The sequence below is a fragment of the Echinops telfairi genome, unplaced genomic scaffold (genome assembly GCF_000313985.2).
Source record: "Echinops telfairi isolate 266 unplaced genomic scaffold, ASM31398v2 ScPeMD7_655;HRSCAF=1070, whole genome shotgun sequence".
NCBI lineage: Eukaryota > Metazoa > Chordata > Mammalia > Afrosoricida > Tenrecidae > Echinops > Echinops telfairi.
This window is the reverse complement of record NW_022104553.1, coordinates 32,462,883-32,482,626: the sequence shown is the minus strand read 5'-3', so window position 1 is coordinate 32,482,626 and position 19,744 is coordinate 32,462,883. Positions and strand designations below refer to the sequence as shown.

General features: G+C 58.9%; 2 protein-coding genes across 6 annotated transcripts in view; one reads left to right on the top strand and one right to left on the bottom strand.

Annotated features, from left to right (window-relative positions):
• The window catches only part of SIPA1L3 (signal induced proliferation associated 1 like 3), a gene marked incomplete at its 5' end in the record, with an annotated part of 78,002 nt that extends 67,190 nt beyond the window's left edge, over nt 1-10,812 (top strand). Inside the window, 4 exons of the mRNA XM_004715848.2 lie at nt 74-217; nt 6,872-7,007; nt 7,900-7,981; nt 9,219-10,812. Of these exons, the coding sequence (XP_004715905.1) occupies nt 74-217; nt 6,872-7,007; nt 7,900-7,981; nt 9,219-9,359 (503 nt within the window). The remainder of the gene's footprint in view (nt 1-73; nt 218-6,871; nt 7,008-7,899; nt 7,982-9,218) is intronic.
• Nucleotides 10,813-12,479: 1,667 nt separating this feature from the next.
• DPF1 (double PHD fingers 1) lies at nt 12,480-18,752 on the bottom strand. Of its 5 annotated transcripts, none has more exons than XM_004715777.2 (11): nt 18,415-18,752; nt 18,231-18,338; nt 16,984-17,111; nt 16,706-16,795; nt 16,355-16,433; nt 15,998-16,129; nt 15,118-15,168; nt 14,905-15,024; nt 13,831-13,943; nt 13,262-13,343; nt 12,480-13,155 (listed from the first exon to the last, which is right to left on the bottom strand). In XM_004715777.2, the coding sequence occupies exons 1-11, from the start codon at nt 18,437-18,439 to the stop codon at nt 13,085-13,087; spliced, it is 999 nt and encodes a 332-aa protein (XP_004715834.1). In that variant the 5' UTR covers nt 18,440-18,752; the 3' UTR covers nt 12,480-13,084. The 5 variants fall into 5 exon arrangements, with proteins under 5 accessions (XP_004715834.1, XP_045148724.1, XP_045148722.1 ...); XM_045292789.1 differs by having other exon boundaries at nt 16,706-16,789; XM_045292787.1 differs by having other exon boundaries at nt 13,262-13,337; nt 18,415-18,532.
• Nucleotides 18,753-19,744: the final 992 nt, after the last annotated feature.

The window sequence follows — 19,744 nt, the reverse complement described above, 5'->3', positions numbered from 1 at the left end:
ACAGGAGAGATTTGCCCGTGTCTTTGCCCTCCCCTCGTTGTCATTCTCAGCCTTTCTCCCTCTCCCGACACAGCCGCCATCTCTGCCTCAGAGCTCTCCCTGGCTGATGGACGGGACCGGCCCCTGCGGCGCTTGGACCCTGGGATGATGCCACTCCCTGACACGGCGACCGGCCTCGAGTGGTCCAGCTTGGTGAATGCGGCCAAGGCATATGAGGGTAAGCACCTCCCATCCCTCTAGGTATCCAGCCTTCTCTGTTGGCTGAAGGCCCCTGTGGCTTTGAAAGGGGACAGTGGGGTTCCAGAAGCAGGTGTAGGGCTTGATCCCCAGCTACCTCGTCCAGGAAACATGGGCGGTGACTGCCCACCACGTGGGGCCGCAGCAGGGGCGAGGGGAAAGCTTATGTGTTCAGTGTGCCAGCACACCAAGCCTTCCACAGCAGTGCCCAGGTGGTGCCATGGTTGGGCATAGGGCTCCTAATTGCAAGGTCAGCAGTTCAAAGGCTACCAGTCTCTACAGGAGGAAGATAAGAGTTTTCTACTCCAGTAAAGAAACTCAGAGGCGCAGTTCTACTCTGTTCTAAAGGGTCGGTCTGAGTCTCCATCGACTAGATGGCTGAGTTTTTGAGTGAGAATGTTGTGTTTGTTCAGACTTTCTTGGCCTACATATGGCGTGAAGCCCCAGTTCAGGATTGCTTCAGCACACGAGGCTTTGTGCAGATAAAACGTCGGGGGTGTCTGAGGCCAGTGCAGGAGTTCCACAAGTTCAGTCCAGGGCTGAGAGTTTGTTCGCACCAGGGTGGCTGCTAGAGCCCCGGCCATCAGGAGAGAAGACACAACCCAAAGCGCACACCCCTCCTGGCCTTACTTCCCACGTGGCCACATCTAGCGATAGAGGAGGCTGGGAATTGAGGGCACGTGCCCGTCTGGGGTCTGTTACTCAGAAAAGCAGATCACGAAGGACTAGCAGTCCACCATTTGACTCACCATAGGACACAGCCACGTGGCTGTACTTTTCCAAGCTCCCCACCTTTCAGTGATCCCCAAACACAGGGAAGTAAAAGCATTTTGCCACAGACTTTTGGGATCTTCCTTGTACAAACGTATCCCTTTGGCTTATTTTCCCTCCTCTTTCCAGTCACAGCTTGGCTATCCTTCCTCCAGGAAGCCGCCCTGAAAGCCCTCTGTGTAGATCAGACCCCTGCTCTGGGCTCCTGAATCACTGAGCCCTTACCAGTGGTCTCCTTGGCCCGCCCCACCCTCTCAAACGCCCCCTACACTCACGCCCACGCCCTGACCACCCACCCCTATTGCTGTCTTAATGGCATCTCTCACTGGGTGTGCAGCACGGGGTCAGACCCTCACTAGTACAGACCAAACCCTGTCCTGCAGCCTCACCGGCCCCAGGGTGAAGACAGTCTGGCTTCTTGAGGGTCTGGGGCCACCAGGCTGTACCTCTGATGTACCACACAGCCATAGCCACCAGGGCCATTTGGAGACTGGCTATCAGGCAGTGGTTCAACCATGCAGATACCTTTGACCCCCACTGAGGCCTTACGAGCTCAGCGTGGAAGAGCGTTGCTGAGCGGTGCTTCCTGGAGGAGCTGGCTGAGAGCCAACCCTAGTGAGCATCTTCTCTGACGCAGGTGCATAACTCCCACTCCCACTGAGATCTGGCCAGGCCTAAGTGACCCTTCAGAAACATGGGCATAGGAAACCAGAGGCTGAGAAAGAACAAAAACAAACTTGTACACTTCTGAACCTATTGCTCGTGTATTAATTAAAATAAACGTGCCCTGGCATTTGCTGAGATGAACTCTGTAAGATGCAGAGCTGTAAGGGTGGGATTTGGTCACACTGAGGGTGGTCATTGGGGAAAGGGGCCCCTCAGGCCTTGTAGTTGGCATTATACGTTGGGTGCTAGCCCCTGTGGAAGTCAGCCCTGCATTACTTGGCACCACATGGAGCCCCTTGGCTAAGATATCGGTAACTTGATTCAAAGAAGACCTTTTCTTTGAGCGTCACGCGGTCCTGTGTGGCCCTGAGCAGTCTTGCGCTCAGGCGGACATGTGAGAGAAGCAGAGTCAGCATTAGAACAGGCCCGGAGTAATTGTTAGAGGTGAGATCCTCTAATGAATGCAAACCCAGTGGCGAAACTCTAAAGCAGAAACAGGGCTGCACAGCCAGCCATGCCCCTGCCCCCGTCTAGGCTGGGTCCTCTAGAGAAGTAAAGCCAGGGACGTGCGTAAGCAGAGATCTAGAAAGAGAGATAAATTCACATCAAGAACGTGGCTCTCCAGAAAACGCTCTCACGTAGCTTTGAGAGTAGTGAACCCAAGATCCACATGAACGCCACAGGTTGCAGAGGCAATTGAATACAGGTCAACAGGTCAAGCTTGTGCCTGGGGAAGTAAATGAATCCGAGGGTGGCCAGTCAGATGGCTGGCCACTGATATCTCCCAGTGTCGCCAGGCAATATGGCAGGCTGCTGACCCAAATCCAATGAGCCAGAGGTCAGTGAGCCAGGTGAAGGAGCCAGGCCCAGAAAAAAAGCAACCAAGCTTTCCACAGCACCTGTTTCTCTAGGAAGTGGCCCATACCCCTGAGGAAATAACCTTTCAATTGCACCAGGGCTGTGACCTGAGTGTGGGCCTTACGCTTCACCCTAATCTTCCCACGACTGCTTGGCTGTCCACAGCAGATTGCATCATGCAGTTGATTGTGTTACCTTAAGTGACATCACGAGGAATTACTAGGCCCTGAACCACTGGGGACCCTGATGCAGGCAAGTTGACACAAACCCAGCTGTCACTTCCCCGAAATGTGTATTAGTGATTAGTGATTAGTGATTGGGATGATCCACAAGTTCTTGGCTACTTGTCCCTCCAGGAGGGGAACGTAATTCCCCTACTGGGGGGTGACTGGCCTACAACAGAGCATCAAAAGAGGGAAACCTGCAGACATCCCTTTATCCAAAGATCAGGATCCACCTACCCCACAGTGACACACGTGGGCCTCAGATCACCTCCTCCCCCAAACCCATGGCAACGCAGACAGCTCTAAAGCACCATGCCAGTATCTGGCACCAGAATTGGGATGAGTTTCTGCTTGTTTGTTGTTTCATAAGTCATTTTGGGGGTCTCTTACATATAACAGTCCGTACATGGGTTATATCAAACAGACATGTACAAATGTTAGCATCAACAATTTCAAAACATTGGCTTTCTTCTTGAGCCCTATGATATCAGCTCCTCTTTATTCCCTCCCTCCCTCACCCTACCGTCCCTTGAACCCTGTATATATTATGTGTTATTATTTACACATATCTTACACAGCCCATTCTATCCCTTCACCTATTATCCTGGTATTCATCCACCTCAGGTGGGGGTTATCGCCATCATTGCTATCCATTCCCCCTTCCTCCCCCTTCCCTAGCCCTACCCTCCTGGAACCATTGCTCCCATTGCTGTTTCTAAGGGGGTTTATTTGTGGGACATGCTTTTGTTCTGTTGGTTTCTTGGGTGTACTACTTGGTTAATTCACATGTGCTTTTCAAGGGGGTAGAAGTGATGAAGCACACGAGAATGGAGGCGCTGTCTCTGGTCAGAGGAGGCCAGGTGAATGCCCTCGGGGTCTCAGATTCTGTCAAGACGAAGGAGCGCATGATTGAGCAAAGTGGGACAATCCAGCTCATGTGTGTCATGCAGTTTGGGGCCCCTGTTGGCATCTCGGCTTTGCTCTTCACCGGGTTCCGGAAGATGTTAGCGTTAGAGGGAGCACGGCAAGGCGGCTATCGGGTATCTGTAAGTCCAAGATGATTTCAAAATCAAACGTTAAAGTATCAGGGTGGGTGAGCGGGAGGCTGACGGGGCACCGGGAAACCATTTCGGGGTGGGGGCCATTACCTTGGTCATGGACTGCTCTGCAGTGGACACGTGTCAGAGCTCTGTCGGGCGTCCGCTGTGAACATGCAGTGATTGTAAGTCACTGCCCCTCAGGCGACACGCTGTCCATGTAAAGTACGGGGGCGGGGAGGATGAGCATCAGGGCACAAGCAGGCCGGTGGGGAGCATCAGCTCTCGGTGGGTTCACGAGGACCCAAACGGGCAGCTGAGGAGCTTGCTCACGTTAGAGCATTTCCTGCATTCTCACCAAGAACAAACACAAAACCCAAGGTAGCGAGAAGACACCCCGAAGGTCGCTGGAAGATGCTGGTGATGATGTCTTCATCAGGTGCCATGGGTCCGTCTGACTCAGCGCCCCTCCTGGCTTCGTGTCCGAGCCCGGTCCGCGGCGTTGTCTGTCCGCCTGAGCTGCGTTAAGATTGTGTGGGAGAACAAACAGACATTTAGTCGGCAAAGCATCAAAGACCCTATTTTTATAAAAGCCCCTTGTTGAGTATAGTTGCGTAGCTGAAAGAGCAGCCAGGAGAAGAGAGCAGAGAAACAGTAGATAGGATTAGATTGCAGGGTTTAACATGTTGCTATTGGAAAGGAGACAAGCCCCTCACCACAATCACCAGAGGGTAAGTGACCTTTAGACACATCTGGCTTTGATTGGAACAACTGATAAACAATGTCAACATCTATCTTATTTCTTTCAGAACATTTTATTTTCCACATTCATAATAATAATAATAATAATAACAAAAGCCTGGCATTACCTTACAAAAAAAGATTGTGTGGGAGAATGCCCTGGCCTGTCCAGAAACACGCACCGAGGTCCATGGAAGGGAAGCCGTACATCTCTCGAGCACTGTTCCAGCCCGTCTCCTCCCTCAGGGTTTCTGAGCCTCATCCTTTATGGGAACAGACAGACGTCTCTCTCTCTGGGAGCAGCTGCTGGGTTTGAACTGCCGACCTGGTGGTGAGGGCGCCTTCTCAGGTGTTTTCTTCATGCAGCCCGCTGCCCTCACACTGATACCAACTCGCAGTGACCATGTCTATGTTCTATAGGGAGCAGGCACCCTCTCTCTCTCTCCCAAAGGGTAGATATGAGCCGTTGGCTTTGTGGTGAGCACTATGCCCCTCTCAAATGGTTAGTGGGGGAAGTCCATGCAGAGACGAGGAGAGAGTCCGTGTGAACACAGAAAGACAGGCCTGGGCTTCTCACTGTGCCCTTCTTTACACACACACACATTGAAAAAGCGGAATGGGGGTGGGGTGATGTGGCCAGGCCCCCTGTAGGGCCCATAGGCGCCTCCTTCATTGCCACCACCCACCCTGTAGCCTGCTGAACCAAACACTGCTCAGGTGTGGACTGTCAGCAGCAATTTACCAAAACCTTACATTTAAAAACATGGCCTGGGACCCCTCACACAGATCTGGCTGTGAAAGTGACGGGGGTTGCAGCAGGGGGGTGGTGGTGGTGAGGACTGCCATTCGCAGCATCCCAGAGCCAGACAAGGCCACCGCCCACCCTGCCTCCCAGCTCTGGCACCGGCTGCCCCTCCCACACCACTCTGCACTTCCGCACCCCCCTGCCGTGGGGATGAGCAGGTACTTGGGGTTGTGTGTGATGTCCTGGCAGCATCGTGGTTACACAAGGTCAGTGGTTGGAAACCACCAGGCATCCCCCAGGAGAAAGGGGAGGCTTTCTGTTCCCACTGAGATTGACTGTCTCGGAAACCCTAGAGGCAGGTTGGTTGGACTCAGTACGTTTTTTTGTTTCCCCTCCAACCAGCTTTACTGAATGTAGTAAAATTTGATACACAAAGTATGTGGACATGCAGCTTCAAAACACGATCCTTTCGTACCAGCATTTTGATAAGGTTAGTCTACGGAGTGCCTATTCTGAAATAAACACAGAAATATGCAGTCTCAAATGCTTGCAAGTAGCCACCTAGGATACAGATGTTGGCCTCTTCCCAACAAAGAAAATCAAGGACAAAAGCAAGTGGCGGGGTCCAGAGGACTACCAGGCCGCAGGTACCACCGCCTCAGGGTGACCCTGACACCCGACCAGGACGGGGCCTGGTTACCTGGTGACCACAGAGGCTCCCGGACAGAACGGGAGCAAATTCAGACTCCAGGTGGGAGAAGAGCCTCGTGGAACCCCGAGCCCGGCCCTAAAGCACTTTACTCTGAACACGGAGTCCTCTCGGAAGTCACCTGACAACCAAACAGAACTCACTCAGGGCCGTCGGAGTGGGGAGTGGGCTCTTCCCAGGAGTGGGTGGCCGCCCCTCGCCGCCCTCCCCCAGAGCAGCTGGTGGCTGTGAGCTGCTAGCCTTGCTGCTCGGCAGTGGGGGGGCGGGGGGGAGCGGGAACGGACGGACTGTGGCCGGGGTCATGACATGGGGCACACACTGTCCACTGGGAAACCGACTTGCTTCACCAGCTTTGCCTGAGCGGCGAGGCACGGACTGTCGACAAGACAGGGAACCTGGAGCGCGCTGAGCGGCAGCCGGGCGCAGCAGGCCGGGAACTGCCCTGCCAAGAGGCCCTTCCGAGCTCGGCCTCCGCGATGGCGTCCTGGTTCTCTGGATCATACGGTTCCGGAGCGACCTGACAGCTCAGTGGGGTCAGAGGTTAGCATGGTGTCTTGCTGGGCAGCACCGGAGTCATCACCGCCCCCTCCGCATACTCAGCCGGCAGGGTACCCAGCCGCCCAGGCTCAGTGGACAGCTTCTGCATCATCCTCCCAGTGTTGCTCCGGTCGCCTCCATCCTGTCCCTCGGTCACAGGGCGGGCGTGGTTGGTCTGCTCTGGGGCAAGAGTTCACTCTAAGTGCCTGTGTGACCTGGCAGGTGTGTGAGAGAAATGGTCTTGGGTTTGAGGGAGCGGTTGCAGGGGGAGGTGTGGCTTGACCTCTTGCGCACCAGGACTCAACCTCCACCCCCCTCCCTCACTCTCTCCCTCTCCCCACAACAGTGCAAAGAGCCGTCTCTCTCTTCTCTCTACATGACCCAACCCTGAGCCCGGACATCCCACCTGCACACAGCCCTGTGCACAGTCACCTGAGTCTGGAGCGGGGGCCCCCGACCCCCAGGACCACCCCGACCATGAGGTGAGGTTCCCTCAGGACCACCTGGGGCCCAGCTCTTTGTGCACTGGGGACCAGCAGTGACCAGAACTCCCCCTTCTTTGCCGGTTCACCACATGGCTGTGATGGTTCACATGGTGCCTCTAAGACTGCCCTTCCCCTTGCTTCAGCTCCTCTGCCCTCAGACCCCATCCCTGCCCCTCAGTGACTCCGTGGGCAATGTCTGCTCGCCTGTCTCCTGCCTCTCACTGACTTTAGATGCACCTCCACCCAGGATTGGACTCCACTGTCCCCCACAAAGCACCACCATGCTCTGCAGGGTGGTGGCCTCTGCCACCAGGCAGTCCCGTCCCCTGCTGTGAAGGGTGGCTGCCTGGTGTCCGCCCCTCTCCCTCAGCTGCCAGGGATGCTGCCACGGTGCTCCCGGACCCTTCAGACCACAGGCACGCCCCACGATGCCCAGCTCCCCCAATGAGGATCAGGCTGGCCAGAGGAGGAGCCTCAGCCAGTGGGCCTTGTTCAAATCCCAGGAGCAGCAGGGGGATGTGCCTGGTGCTCTGCTCTGGTGGTCCTCCTGGGGGGCTCCCAGGCGCAGGGAGCCTGAGGTTGGAGCTGCGTGTGACCTGTGTCGCAGAGCGGGCTCTCAGCAAGGGGTGGGCGACACATCAGGACACAGGCCTCCAGTGTGAGGCAGCCACACGCACAGTGCCCCTCTGGGCAGGCACAGCCTGCCTTCTGGAGGAGGGCGACACAGGGAGGAGCCGCCCCTCCTAGCACCCCCAGGGCACCTGCAAGAACAACGTGCCCGAGCCCTGGGGGCAAAGGTGGCTGTGCTCTGCCTTCCCCATAAGTGTGAACAGCCACTTCCCAAAGGGGCTGGTGGCCCCCAGCCTGACCCTACCGCCTGTGCTCACAGCGAAGAGCCGCCGCTGGATCTGACGGGGAAAGTGTACCAGCTGGAGGCCATGCTGAAGCAGCTGCACACAGACCTCCAGAAGGTGAGGCACCCCACCCCGGACACACACACTCGCACTCCCCAGACCCCAGGGAGGGCCAGCCTGGGGGACCGTTTCCAGGACGCCCGAGGGGAGGGCTGAGCCGGTGACAGACAAGTGCTGCTCGCTACCCTCGTGGCAGAATGCCTCCCTTGCCCAATGGTCGCCAGCCATTCTGAGGGTCTTCAGCCTGTAGCCTCCAATCATCTCCCTCCCTCCCTCCACCAGGTGTCTGTGTAAATGTCCCTCCTCTAATGAGGCCCCAGTCTTAGTGGGTTGTTAGGTCCCACCCCCACTCGGTGTGACCTCCAATCTGGAGCCACCTGCAACCACCTGTGTGCAAAGGCCACGTGCAAAGGCCATGTCCACTGGCTCGAGGGGACACGCTACCCTGGGACTGCTGGCGAGCCAGAGCTCGCCAGCCACCCAGCAGAGACCTGCTCCCATTGGAGGTGTCCGTGTGCCGAGAAGCCCAGCAGGGCCACCCTCGGGCACCTGGCCCACACCGCCTCAGCCCAGGCCTAGACTGGCCTGTCCGCAGCAGGACAGCCAGACAGCTAGACAAACGCCCAGCTGAAGCCTGCCTGCTCCTGGACGGCCGCAAAAAGCCGACGGCTTCAGTCAGGGAAGCATGACTTCAGGACAGACGCACAGCCCGCCGCCTGTGACAAGGGCAGATCCCCAGCGTGGGCCCACAGCTGCCTCTGGAGGTGACCCTGCCAAGGGCCCATCTCTGGGGAGGCCGGAGGAAGAGGAGGGACATGCCCTTGTTGCTTCAGGGGCTTGGGGATGAAGAGCTGAAAGCTGGTGGCAGAAGTTGACGTGTCCGTCAGTCAGCACAGGAGCGGAGGGGCCCCGTTCAAATTCCACTTCTCGCTGCGTGGGCCGGGCAGGCAGCTGCAGGAGGACGGGTGGTGTAGGACAAGGTGTGGGGATGTCCTGGGTCCATAGGCCAGCAGCACCCCCCATGTGGTCTCCTTGCCTGGTGCCCAGGTCCTGGGGCTACTGCAGGGATAAAAGGTGGTCAGTGTACTATGAATAGGGTTGTCTGTGGTACAGCGGGCATCCTCATTGTCCCCCTCAGTTAGAGCTGAGGAACTCGGGGGGCCCAGAGGGGGCAGGCCATTCACCCGAGGGCACTTGGCTTTCGGGAAAGAAGCGGCGCTGGGACCTGGGCCTGGCAGCTCAGCCGGGCTCCAGCAGGCCCCTGGCAGACACACCCTCCCTCCCTCCGGTGCAGGAGAAGCAGGACAAGGTGGTGCTGCAGTCGGAGGTGGCCAGCCTGCGGCACAACAACCAGCGCCTGCAGGAGGAGTCCCAGGCCGCCAGCGAGCAGCTGCGCAAGTTCGCGGAGATCTTCTGCAGGGAGAAGGAGCTCTGAGGCTCCCGCTGACCCACCGCGGCAGACTGGGGCTCCTGCTCTCCAGAAATCACCCAGCAGGGAAACTTGGGGCTGCCCAGGCTGACCTGTTCTCTGGCTTTCTCCCTGCCCCCACCCCCAGCTGCCCCTCAGGGCAGGGCCACCCCCAGGGGCTCACCCCACTGTCCCCATCCAGCCTCTTCCTAGGACCAAGCCATCAAACTGTAGGAAGGGTTCCAAATCTCCGAGCTCAGAGTCCACTGGCTAGGCGTCTGCACCACGGATGCCCCCTGCATGACACATCCCAGTGTGACACCCCCCCACCCAGAGAGCTGAGGGGACCGCCCCACACCCAGTGTGCTAGCCCCCAGAGCAGGAATCACCCTCCCCTACTCCTGGGCTGGAAACGGCTGGGGCACCCAGAGCGGGGTGGTTTCTACAGTCTTGCCCTCAGCCCCCTCCCCCCCACCATTGGGGGGGTGCTCTCCGGGCTTCCCACCTGCAGCAGCAGCCTTGTTGCTGCCCCAGAGGGCTCCTGGGGCCTTGGGGACAGGCTGGAGGAAAGGCACCCTCCTTGTCTGCTTTGCTCCTTTGAGCCCCAGCCCCAGCACTTTCACTGTGCTTCCCAAGGAGTGACCCCAGCCCAGACGCAGGCTCTGGAAAGGCAGTGAGGCAGCCAGGCTGGTGTGGAACCACGCCATTCACCCAGGAAAGGTTCGGTTTTGTTTCTCCCTTCTTTAAGAACACAAATATATATATACATATATATATTTATTTTTTCACCTAGAGCTGCGCCAGTACAGGTGGGCCTGGCCATAGCCTGCCGACCCCCCTCAAGCTGAGGACGCAGGCTGTAGGAGAGGGAGCCTGACTTGCAGAGTGGCACCCACTGGGCTGGGAGCCAGGGGAGCGCCCCCTCACTGATGGAGGGGCCCAGGTTGGGAGGCGAGAGAAGCAGGCACTCAGTGCCCCCCATGATCGCCCTCCCAGCCCTCGGGCAGCACAGAAGCCCCTCTGAGAACCCTGGGGCAGCTCCTAACCTCGGGGATGGGGTGCTGCCCAGTGCTCTTCCACCCAGGCCGACTACTGTGATGTCTGCCCCACCCACCCCTCTCTGGGAGTTCCCCAGACCTGAACCTGGAGCTTTTTTTTTTTTTAATTGTCAACCCCTCCTCATCTTCAGATCATTCTAATCATTTTGGGGACCTAATCATGTACATTGACAGATGTAAATTATGATTTTTTCCCTACTTTTTTAAGGATCACTACAAATCTATTTAATTTGAGGTTGGTATTCTATCTTAATGGCTGAAGATAGAGCAGTTTTGGTTTTTCCCCTCCTATGTAGATTTGTTTCATTTGGATTTTTCTGTTATTTTTCTCTGTTGCCTTTTTTATTGTTTTTTCCTTCCTTGTCTTGAGATTTTCGGGCATGTTTCTGGAGGTTTCAAAGAAAATAAATGTTTCATAGAAATAGCTCATGTGCTTACTCAGCAGGAAGAGGTAGGGTGTGCCCAACACAGGTCCCCTCCCCTCAAACCTGTGTGTGTCCACGCAAACTCACACTGACACCCACGCACACTTCCCTCAGAACCAGGAAACGCCAGCTGCTTGTCCCGGGAACACAGTGGATGGAAATCCAAGGCCCTAACCCTTACGGGGAGGGGGCTCCTACCTGCGTGGTGTCGGGGAGAGGGGGGTTGTGGGGTGTCCGGTGAAGGTCTACACACCAGAGAATCCCTAAGCTGGGTGGCCAACGGAAGGGACCTGGCCCACCACCATCTCCAACTCCCTTCCCAAAACCTTTTTCCCAGGGGGGGTGGTTTGCCCACAGGGGAACCCGCCGTTCACAGCGAAGTGGAGCTCCAGACAGGGCTCGCCGCCCTCAGAGGCCCCCTCTGGCCTGTGCCCCCAACACCAACACGGGGATACACACGCCCTCGTGGCAGCTGCGAAAGGCACCTGCCAACACTCCCTGCTCTCCCCCCTCCATGCCCACTCCCTGCCACCACTGGGTTCCCACCCACTCTTCTGGGATCCCCTTGAGCTCCCACACCCCCTACGCGCTTGGTCTAATCTGCCCTGGGGTCCTCGCTCTCCCTGCCCCCTCCCCAAGTCTCCGGCTAAATAATGCAGTCGGATCCCCAGCTACCTCCGCATGCTTGATATTTTTATTACTCTTACGCCCCGCCCGCCCCTGGCCGGTGGCGTCCCCCTTAATTCCTGCGGCCTCGCCTCTCTCCAGCCGCCCCTGGGCGCCATTCTCCCCGCCGTCTCTTCCTCTCTGTGCCAAGGCTCGGCCTCACCCATCACCCGGCCCAAGGCTCGGTCTGTGGGGCTTCGGGGAAGGGGGTGGGGGGCCGCTCTCTTCCCTCTGGCCATCACCCCTCCCCCACTCCACACCCGGAAACCAGAGCCCGGATGGAGGCCCCTGGTCAGGGGTGCCCAGGCCTGCTCCCCACCCTGTCTCCCGGAGGGAGGGGCCGGCCCTTCGCGTCCCTTCCCTTCCCCCAGTTCCCAGCCTCGCGGCAGCTGCTGCAGTCTGTTGCCAGGGCAACCACAGCTGGCTGGGCGGGGAGCCCCGCACCCCATCCCCCTCCTTTCCAGCAAGGCGAGGCAGCGCTGGGACAAAGCCAGCCAGAGGCAGGGTGCAGGGGAAGAGGAGGCGGGCAGGCTCCAGCTGTTCACCTCGCTTCCCCCCTAACCCCCCAGCTCGGAGACACCCCACACCGGCCTGCAGGAGGAGGCAGTTTTGGGCAGAGGGGTCAGGCCCAGTTTAATACACAGAACAGGTTAATTCACAGCAGAGGCAGGCAAAAAAGGAGGCTCACTTACAAGGGGGGCACGCCTGGAGTCCGGGGAACCCCCAAACCCACCACCTCCCCCACTTGCCGTCTCAATTTCCCTTTTTTTTTTTTTTCAACCCGAACAATAAACACACACAACCACAAGAAATAACCACGGCCCCACCACCCCCCAAAATGGCCAGAGCGATGGCGTGGGGCAGCCCGGCCTGGCCGGGTGGGGAGAGGGGCTGTGAGGGGGACACCAGGCCTGTAGTCTGTGCTTCTCATCCCAGCGGGCGGCCGCTGGGCAGGGGCGCCTGGCCACACCCACCAGCCAGGGCAGGCATGGGGGTATGGGGGTGGGCGAAGGAGAGGGGTTGAGGGGGCAGGGGCAGTTCAAAACCATGGTTCACGTCATGCAGTATCCACTGTGGGCACTGTGCCCACCCACCTGAGCACAGGGCCATGGTGCTCACCTTTGGTGGGCGGTGGGGATGCTGCTGTACCAGCTGCAACTCCAGAAAGGGGACTGGGGGGGGTCCGGGGTGGGGGGGTGGGCAGGCAGGAGGTTGGCATGGACTGACGCCCGTGGCTCCCAGCACTGCCCCTCCACCCAGCAGGCCTGATAGGACTCTTTGTATATATTAGTTTCTCTTTTTAACTTTTTGTCTTTTTCTTTAGAAAAAGGCTCCGTCCACGTCCCCGGCTGGCATCCGCTCCTCTGTGTCCGCCCAGAGGCGGGATATGGCTTTGATGGGAGCAGAGCTCCTGGTGCCCGTTTTGCCAAGGGATGGGGAAGGGCAGAGGAAGGGAGCGAATGCCCTGCTTGCTCAGAGAGGGCAGGGGTGGCCCAGAGCCCTCTTGGGCCTCTCCTGTCCGGGCATCTACCACAGCCCAAGGGGTGGGCGAGAGGAGAGGACTTGGAAAGGCCGGTGGCAGTCCAGGTGAGCAGGGCCAGGCTTAGGTGAGAGTGATGTACGCAGAGGCCTTCTCTTTCAGGTGCCGAAGACACAGGTGACAACTCCAGCTCCCTGCAGGGAGGGTGGGGCCTGAGGGGGCTGCCCAGCCTCTCTCTGCAGGGTCACAGGCTTCTCCCACTTTCCAGCCTCCCTACCGGCCCCCCACCCCACCTCTCACCTTCAGGGGGCTCCGCCATGGGGGGGCTCAGGCAGTACATATGGTAACCCCGATCGCAGTCATCACAAAACAGCAACTGGTCCTGGGGGGTGAGACCCGCCCAGCTGGCACCCTGGGGGCACGGGCACCAGAAACCGGGGTGGGGGGCAGGGGCTAGGTCAAAGAGGTCTGAGGGAGGGGGTTCCCTCCAAGAGAATGGGATTGGAGAGAGTCTTCACACCAGGGGGCTCTGCCGGGCAACAAGACCTTGGGGAGAGCCATGGGGCACCGTCTGCCAGGCTGGGAGGGCCTGCCTGTGACCGCTGCTGATGGCTCTCAGGGGTCTGTCTGACCCAGGCTCTGGGTTCGGGTCTCTGAGCTCGGCAGTTAGGTCTCCGCTGTCATCATGTGGAACAAGGGCACCTACCTCGGCGTTGGGAGGAGTCAGACACGGTGTTTAAAGCACCCAGCTCAACTATACACTAACAATGACAGTAACACTCGTTCCAGGTGCTGGTGGGCAAGGATGTGGGCTCGGTGCCAGGAGGGGAGCCCACATGGCCGGGGCCCGGGGGCAGGCGGGCACTCACGTCGTTCTCCGAGGTGCCGCATAGGCTGCAGGACTTGCACTCGATACACTGCCAGCGGTAGGTCCGCACGGCCGCCGTCATGTTCACCGTGAACTGTAAACACGAGGGGTGTCCTGGGGGACCAGGGGGCAGGGGGCTGTTAGGACGTTGCCGTGCCCCTCCCTCAAGAGAAACTGCCCGGCCCCCATCGCTGGCTTCTAAGGCTAAGACTGCCCCCACACCTCCAATCCCCATAGCCACGTCCCACCGGTGCCCAGCAAGCAGCCGTGCTGAGGCTGCCATGCCCTCTCCACTAGACACACTTCAACCACTCTGCCCCAGAAAACCATAGCAACCGTGTGCCGTACCACAGTTCCGTGGCAACCACATCCTGCCACCCACAATACCGTGGCAGCCACATCTTGTGAACCAGAGCAGCCACATCCCATTGCAACAGGATGGCTGGCAGGTGCTAGCTACTCACCATGTAGCCTGGCAACCCCACTTCCATGCCACCACAGCCCACTGGATGGCCTGCAATGCCACCCTTCCACTAGTCGGATACCCAGACCCCACAGTCCACCACACCATGGCGCCCAGCACCCTCAGCCCATCACTACGCTGCCCAGTGCACACCGCCCACCAGCCTGGATGCGTACCATGCCACTACACAGTTACCATGACAACTGGCCTTCACTCCCCACAACACCATCATGACAACCACACTCCATTACCTACCGTGCTGAGGCAACCACAGTCTATTACCCACAACTCCACCACGGGAGACCTCATTCTACTAACCACAGCTCTACGGCAAGCGCATTGGGTTACCCGCAGTGCCCAGGCGGCAGCGGTCCATACTCACAGATCAGAGCCACAATCGACTAGCCACGCTGTCTGACAACCACCTTGCACTGCACGGCCCGACTCCTGGGACTTCCCAAGCAGCCATGACAGCGACATCCCACCATTCCCAACGCCTCAGTGGCGCACCCCGCCTTTCCCCACACTCCCCAGCCATGGGCGTCACCGGGCACTCTGCATCCCCCGCCCCAGGTCTGGGCCCCCCTCCACCACAGGCCCCTGAGACCTCACCTGAACGGCCGCAGTCAGCACAAGAGATGAGGTCCTCCGGGCAGCCTGTCTTCTTGGAGCCGCCCAGGCAGAAGTCACAGTACCCGTTGGGGATGACGGTGCCGTCAGGGGCCTTCTTGGCTGAAGGACGGCAGGGGGGGGTTGACACGGGGCAGGCAGGGGCACCCAGTCAAAGGCTGCTGCAGACGGCAGGTCAGAGGCAGGCGTCCCTACCTGTGTGTTTCCTCTGTGCCTCTGGGACCCAAGCCAATTCTTTGTAAAACTCTGGGAGTGGGGGGACAGAGAGAGGGGCTCTCACCACAGGCCAGGCTCCACCCTGCCCCGGCCCCAGCCCCAGGAGTGGACCGCTCGCTACCTGGAGCTGTGGGTCAAGGGCAGGAACAAAGACGTCCCATCAGGAGCCCCCCCCCCATTCTTAAGCAAGGACAACTGACACTTCCTCCTTCTCGGGCAAAGCCAGCCTTCAGAAGCCCCCTCCACCCCACCCCCCTCCGCCCTCTTGGCTCATACCACTTCTGCCAGACAGTCACCCCTCCCGCAGCACTGACTCTGTAGCTGCTAAGATCTGGTGTGGAAAGGGAGGGCCATTCTGAGGGAAAACACAGGGAACTGCCTGGCTGTGTGGGTGTGTGGGGGGTGAAGACACCTTCTCTCTCCCTCCAAGAGATGGGGAGAACGACAGGTTCCTGCCCCCAAATACTCCCACCCCTCCCCATCCCTCCGCTGTCGGGCTTGGCATGGGTGAACGCCAAGGGCTCCCAGACGCTTGCCCCTTGGCCAAAGCTTTGCCGAGGGTGGGGGGAGTAGGGAGAAAGAGGAGTCATTTATCACACCCCCCTCCCCAAGCTCTAATTGAAACAATAAATCAGACCCAGAAATATTACGCCCGGGCCTGGAGTGCGGGAGCCACGGTTGGTTGCCATGGCAACCCGGAGCCAGCATCTCTCCCCCCCCCCCATGGTTGGTGGGGGGAGGGGACCACTGCACTGGAGATTTTCCAGAAATGTCTTCCCTGCCTGCCTCCCAGACTCCTGGGGGGGGTGTCCCCCCCCACCACCACACACACACATACACCCCAGCCCCGCCTACTCACGTTTATGGTTGTTTTTCCGGTGGAAGGGCAGGGCGTGGCGCTCGGCGTTCTCCTCCCCCTCCTCCTCGGCCAGGTGGGTGTGGGTGTAGTGGTAGCTGAGGCCCGGCCGGTTCTTATATCGCTTCCCACAGACTGGAGAGCCAGCGAGCAGGGAGGGCCGGTCAGCCCCTCTCAGCCCAGGCCATTCCCACCCCGGCCTCCGACCCTCCCATCTCTGCCAAGGCCTCAGCCCCCCATAGCCCACCCCAACCCGCCCACCGCCCCCCCACCCACCCAGGGGCCAGACTAAGAGGGAGGGGCCGGGAGGGGCGCAGCCTCCGGGCCCCATTCTCTCTTCCCCCCTTCGAAAGGACTCACTATCACAGACGTACGGCTTGTCTCGGTCCTCCAGGGAAGCGGTGTCCTGGCGTTTCCGGAGGCCCCCAATGCCATAGGCCTGGCGGCAGAGTCAGGAGCAAAGGAAGGAGGCGCTGGTCAGTGGGACTTGGGAACCAAACTTCGGCTGTAACCTCTCTGGCCCCACCCTCCCTGAATCTACTTGAGCCTCAGTTTCCCCCCTCTATCAAGTGGGTGCAAAAGCCCTCCATCTCAGAGCTTCTGTGGGGACTAAAATCGGGCCAGACTTGGGAGCCAGCGCTGTGACTAGCCAGGGCCTGCAGTGACTAGGAGAGGTGCTGGGGGGAAGCTTCGGGGAACCTGGGGCGATACCTTTCCTTTGGCTCTGTTTTTCCTCCTGGGAATGTCGTCCTCCAAGTCTTCCACCTCCAGGTCATGAGGGAACTCCAGCAGCTGCTGTTTCTGAGCATTAAGGGTTGGGTCATTGGGGTCAAGAGAATGGGGTAGGGGCAATATCTGGGGGAGGCCCGGGAGGTCTTCTTCAACGAGATGGGGTGCAAGAGGTAGAGAATCAGCACCCAGGGGCAGAGGCACCTTGCGAGCGGAAGTGGGGTGGGGGATGGGCCTGAGCAGGGCCGGGCGCAGCCTACCTGACCATCCATGATGGCCTCCTCCTCCTTAAGCTCAATCTTCTTCTCCCCCGTCTCAGCACACAGCAGGGCCTCGAGGACCGGCCCTTCTGGGAGCCCACCCTCCTTCTTCAGGGGCGCCTCACAATCTGGGGACAGGGGCATGGGGAGGTCAGGCGAGGAAGATGTCCCTGAAAGGATCCTCGCACTGCCTGGCAGGGGAGGGCAGAGGCTTTGGCACACCCAGCAAGCAGCAGATACAGGGAGTCAGACCCACGCACGAAGCATCCTGAGACCTGGGAAGAGACAGACCCACTAGGGCACTCAGGGGGAGACATGGCCGGACCAACGGAGACGCCCACTTCTAACCAGGGAAGAGCAGTCGGACACACAGGCACAAACAGAGCCTGAGATGTACCTGGACATAGAGGGAGACAAAGCCAGGCCTTGGATACACACAGAGATACTAAAAGAAGAGCCACAGTCACACCCCAAACATGCCAGCCCCACACTTTGATATACATTGACACACCTGGCGGGGGTAGAGACAGCCCAGGGAGAATCAGACACTCAGACAGACCACACATGGCCCTGCTCTGGAGAACACCACCTGGCAGACACAGTCCCTGGGATACTCCCAGACACGACCAGGGAAACAGCCACCTACACTGAGACTGATACCTTCAAGAATCCACAAGGCCAGGTGTTCTGATGGGCCAGAAACACCCAGGAGAAATGCCCCTCACAAGGAGGGGGGCTCTCCCAGGCACCCAGCCACCGTCAGACAGACCCAGGAAAAACACGTGGGAAGAGACCCCGCCGTCCTGATAGCAGGCCACATATGGAAAGCATTACCTCCCCACATTCCAATACAGCCAGATGCTCAGCCCTAAGGACACATCCAGACACTCCCGGGTAGCTTGAGCCCGGCACTCGGGCACCCACAGGCTGGCACAGCCCAGCTCACAGGAGGGAGACAGAGCCTCACACCTAGACACACGTGGCACTCAGTACCACCAGGCGCTGGGATACACCCAGGCCCAGAGAGAAGGAAATCCAGCCAGCAGCGGCTCAGCCACTGGGGAAAAACTCGGAAAATGCAGACGCAGAGCCAGCCTCTCCGCCTCTCTCGCTCACTCAACTCGAAGAGGGAGAGAGGCAGTGCTTGGAAACACTGAGGTCAACACGCCCGACCGAGCTGTGCACACGCGCGTGTGCTGGGACACTGGTGGGGGACCCAGCGGGCGCAGGGGCGCATCTCCACCCACCGATCTTGTATTCGCAGGGCCTGAGTCGGGGGTCTTCCAGAATATTGAGCCTCCGTTTCTTCCTCCAACAGCGGGCGGGGTACGTGTAGATCTGTCCAGGGGCCAGACCTGGGCGAGAGGAGCCGTCAGACGGGGGGCCTAGAAGCCGGCTCCGCCCGCCCCGCCCCGCCCTCCCGGCGGGTACCGGGCCCTCGGTGGGTCTTCTCCATCCAGATGTAGCAGTTGTTCTGGGCCACGCCAGTCTGGGAGTCGAGGAAGGGCAGGCGCAAGCTGCGCTCGGCGCACAGGCGCGCGTTGTAGCTGCGGCAGTGCTCAATGGCCTCGCGGTAGAAGTCCTCGCCTAGGCTGCCAGGGGCAGGGGGCCGGCGGGCGGCTGTTAGCAAGGGCCCCTCTCCCAGGCCCGCCCTCCTGGGATCCAGGCTGGAGGGCTTGACTTCTCCAACCCCTGTCTCTCGCTCCCCCTGGACCCGCCTAGACCCAGGGCAAGGGGAGAGGACAGGGCCAAGGGGGACCCTCAACCTGGGACTCGGCTTTTTAATTCAGGAGGAGACACACACAGTGTAGAAACAGACCGAAAAAGAAAAAGGAAACATAAAAACACCCCGGGACCCATCCATTCATGCACACAGCCAAAGCCACAACGCAAACCAATCACACATAGCTGCCACACAGGATTCACACACAAAGAGACATAGCGCAAGACTCACAAAGGAGAAACAGACAAATCTCTCTCTCCCCCCCCCACACACACAGACATATCCCAAGTCCCACGGCATAGAAAAGGCAGTTCACACGTACACCCATGCACAAATATACATCGTAATGCACCAGCAAATCCACCTCCGACGCAGGACCACACAAAGGTACACAACGTGGAAACAACCAGATGAGACACACGGAGCCACCAATGTCAAAAGGCACCAACTGTCGACACAACCCATATGCACACTGACACACAGACCCAAAGACCCAGCACCCAGCACTCACACTGACAGAGGCACAGTACAAAGGCATCACACACACACACACACACACACACACACACAGAAATACACATTGCCCGGACCGCTGTCTCAACGCATCCAGTCACACAAAGGTACACACATACACAACATACCAGCCTGCAATAGAGGGATCCAGCCGGATTTACACAACAGTGTACACACAAATACACACACACCCCACCTCCCACACACCACGCAAAGATAACCCCCAGACTCCTCGGGAGGGCATGTAAGTACTCACACCTCCACAGAGAGCGGGTGTCCAATAAAAGAAACCACACGCGGGTCCAAAGAGCCAGAACACGAACAAGTCACACACACACACACACACACACACACACACACACGCTCTCCACATCTCAAGACAAAGGTGGTCGAGACTTCCCTGCAGGGACCAGAGCCTCCCGCGGCCCTAGGCCATTCAGGCCCATTTCTTCCTCTCTCCACTCCCAGGGTCGCAGGCTGGGGGCGATGACCCCCTTCCCCGAGGAGGCTCCCGAGGCCCCCCGT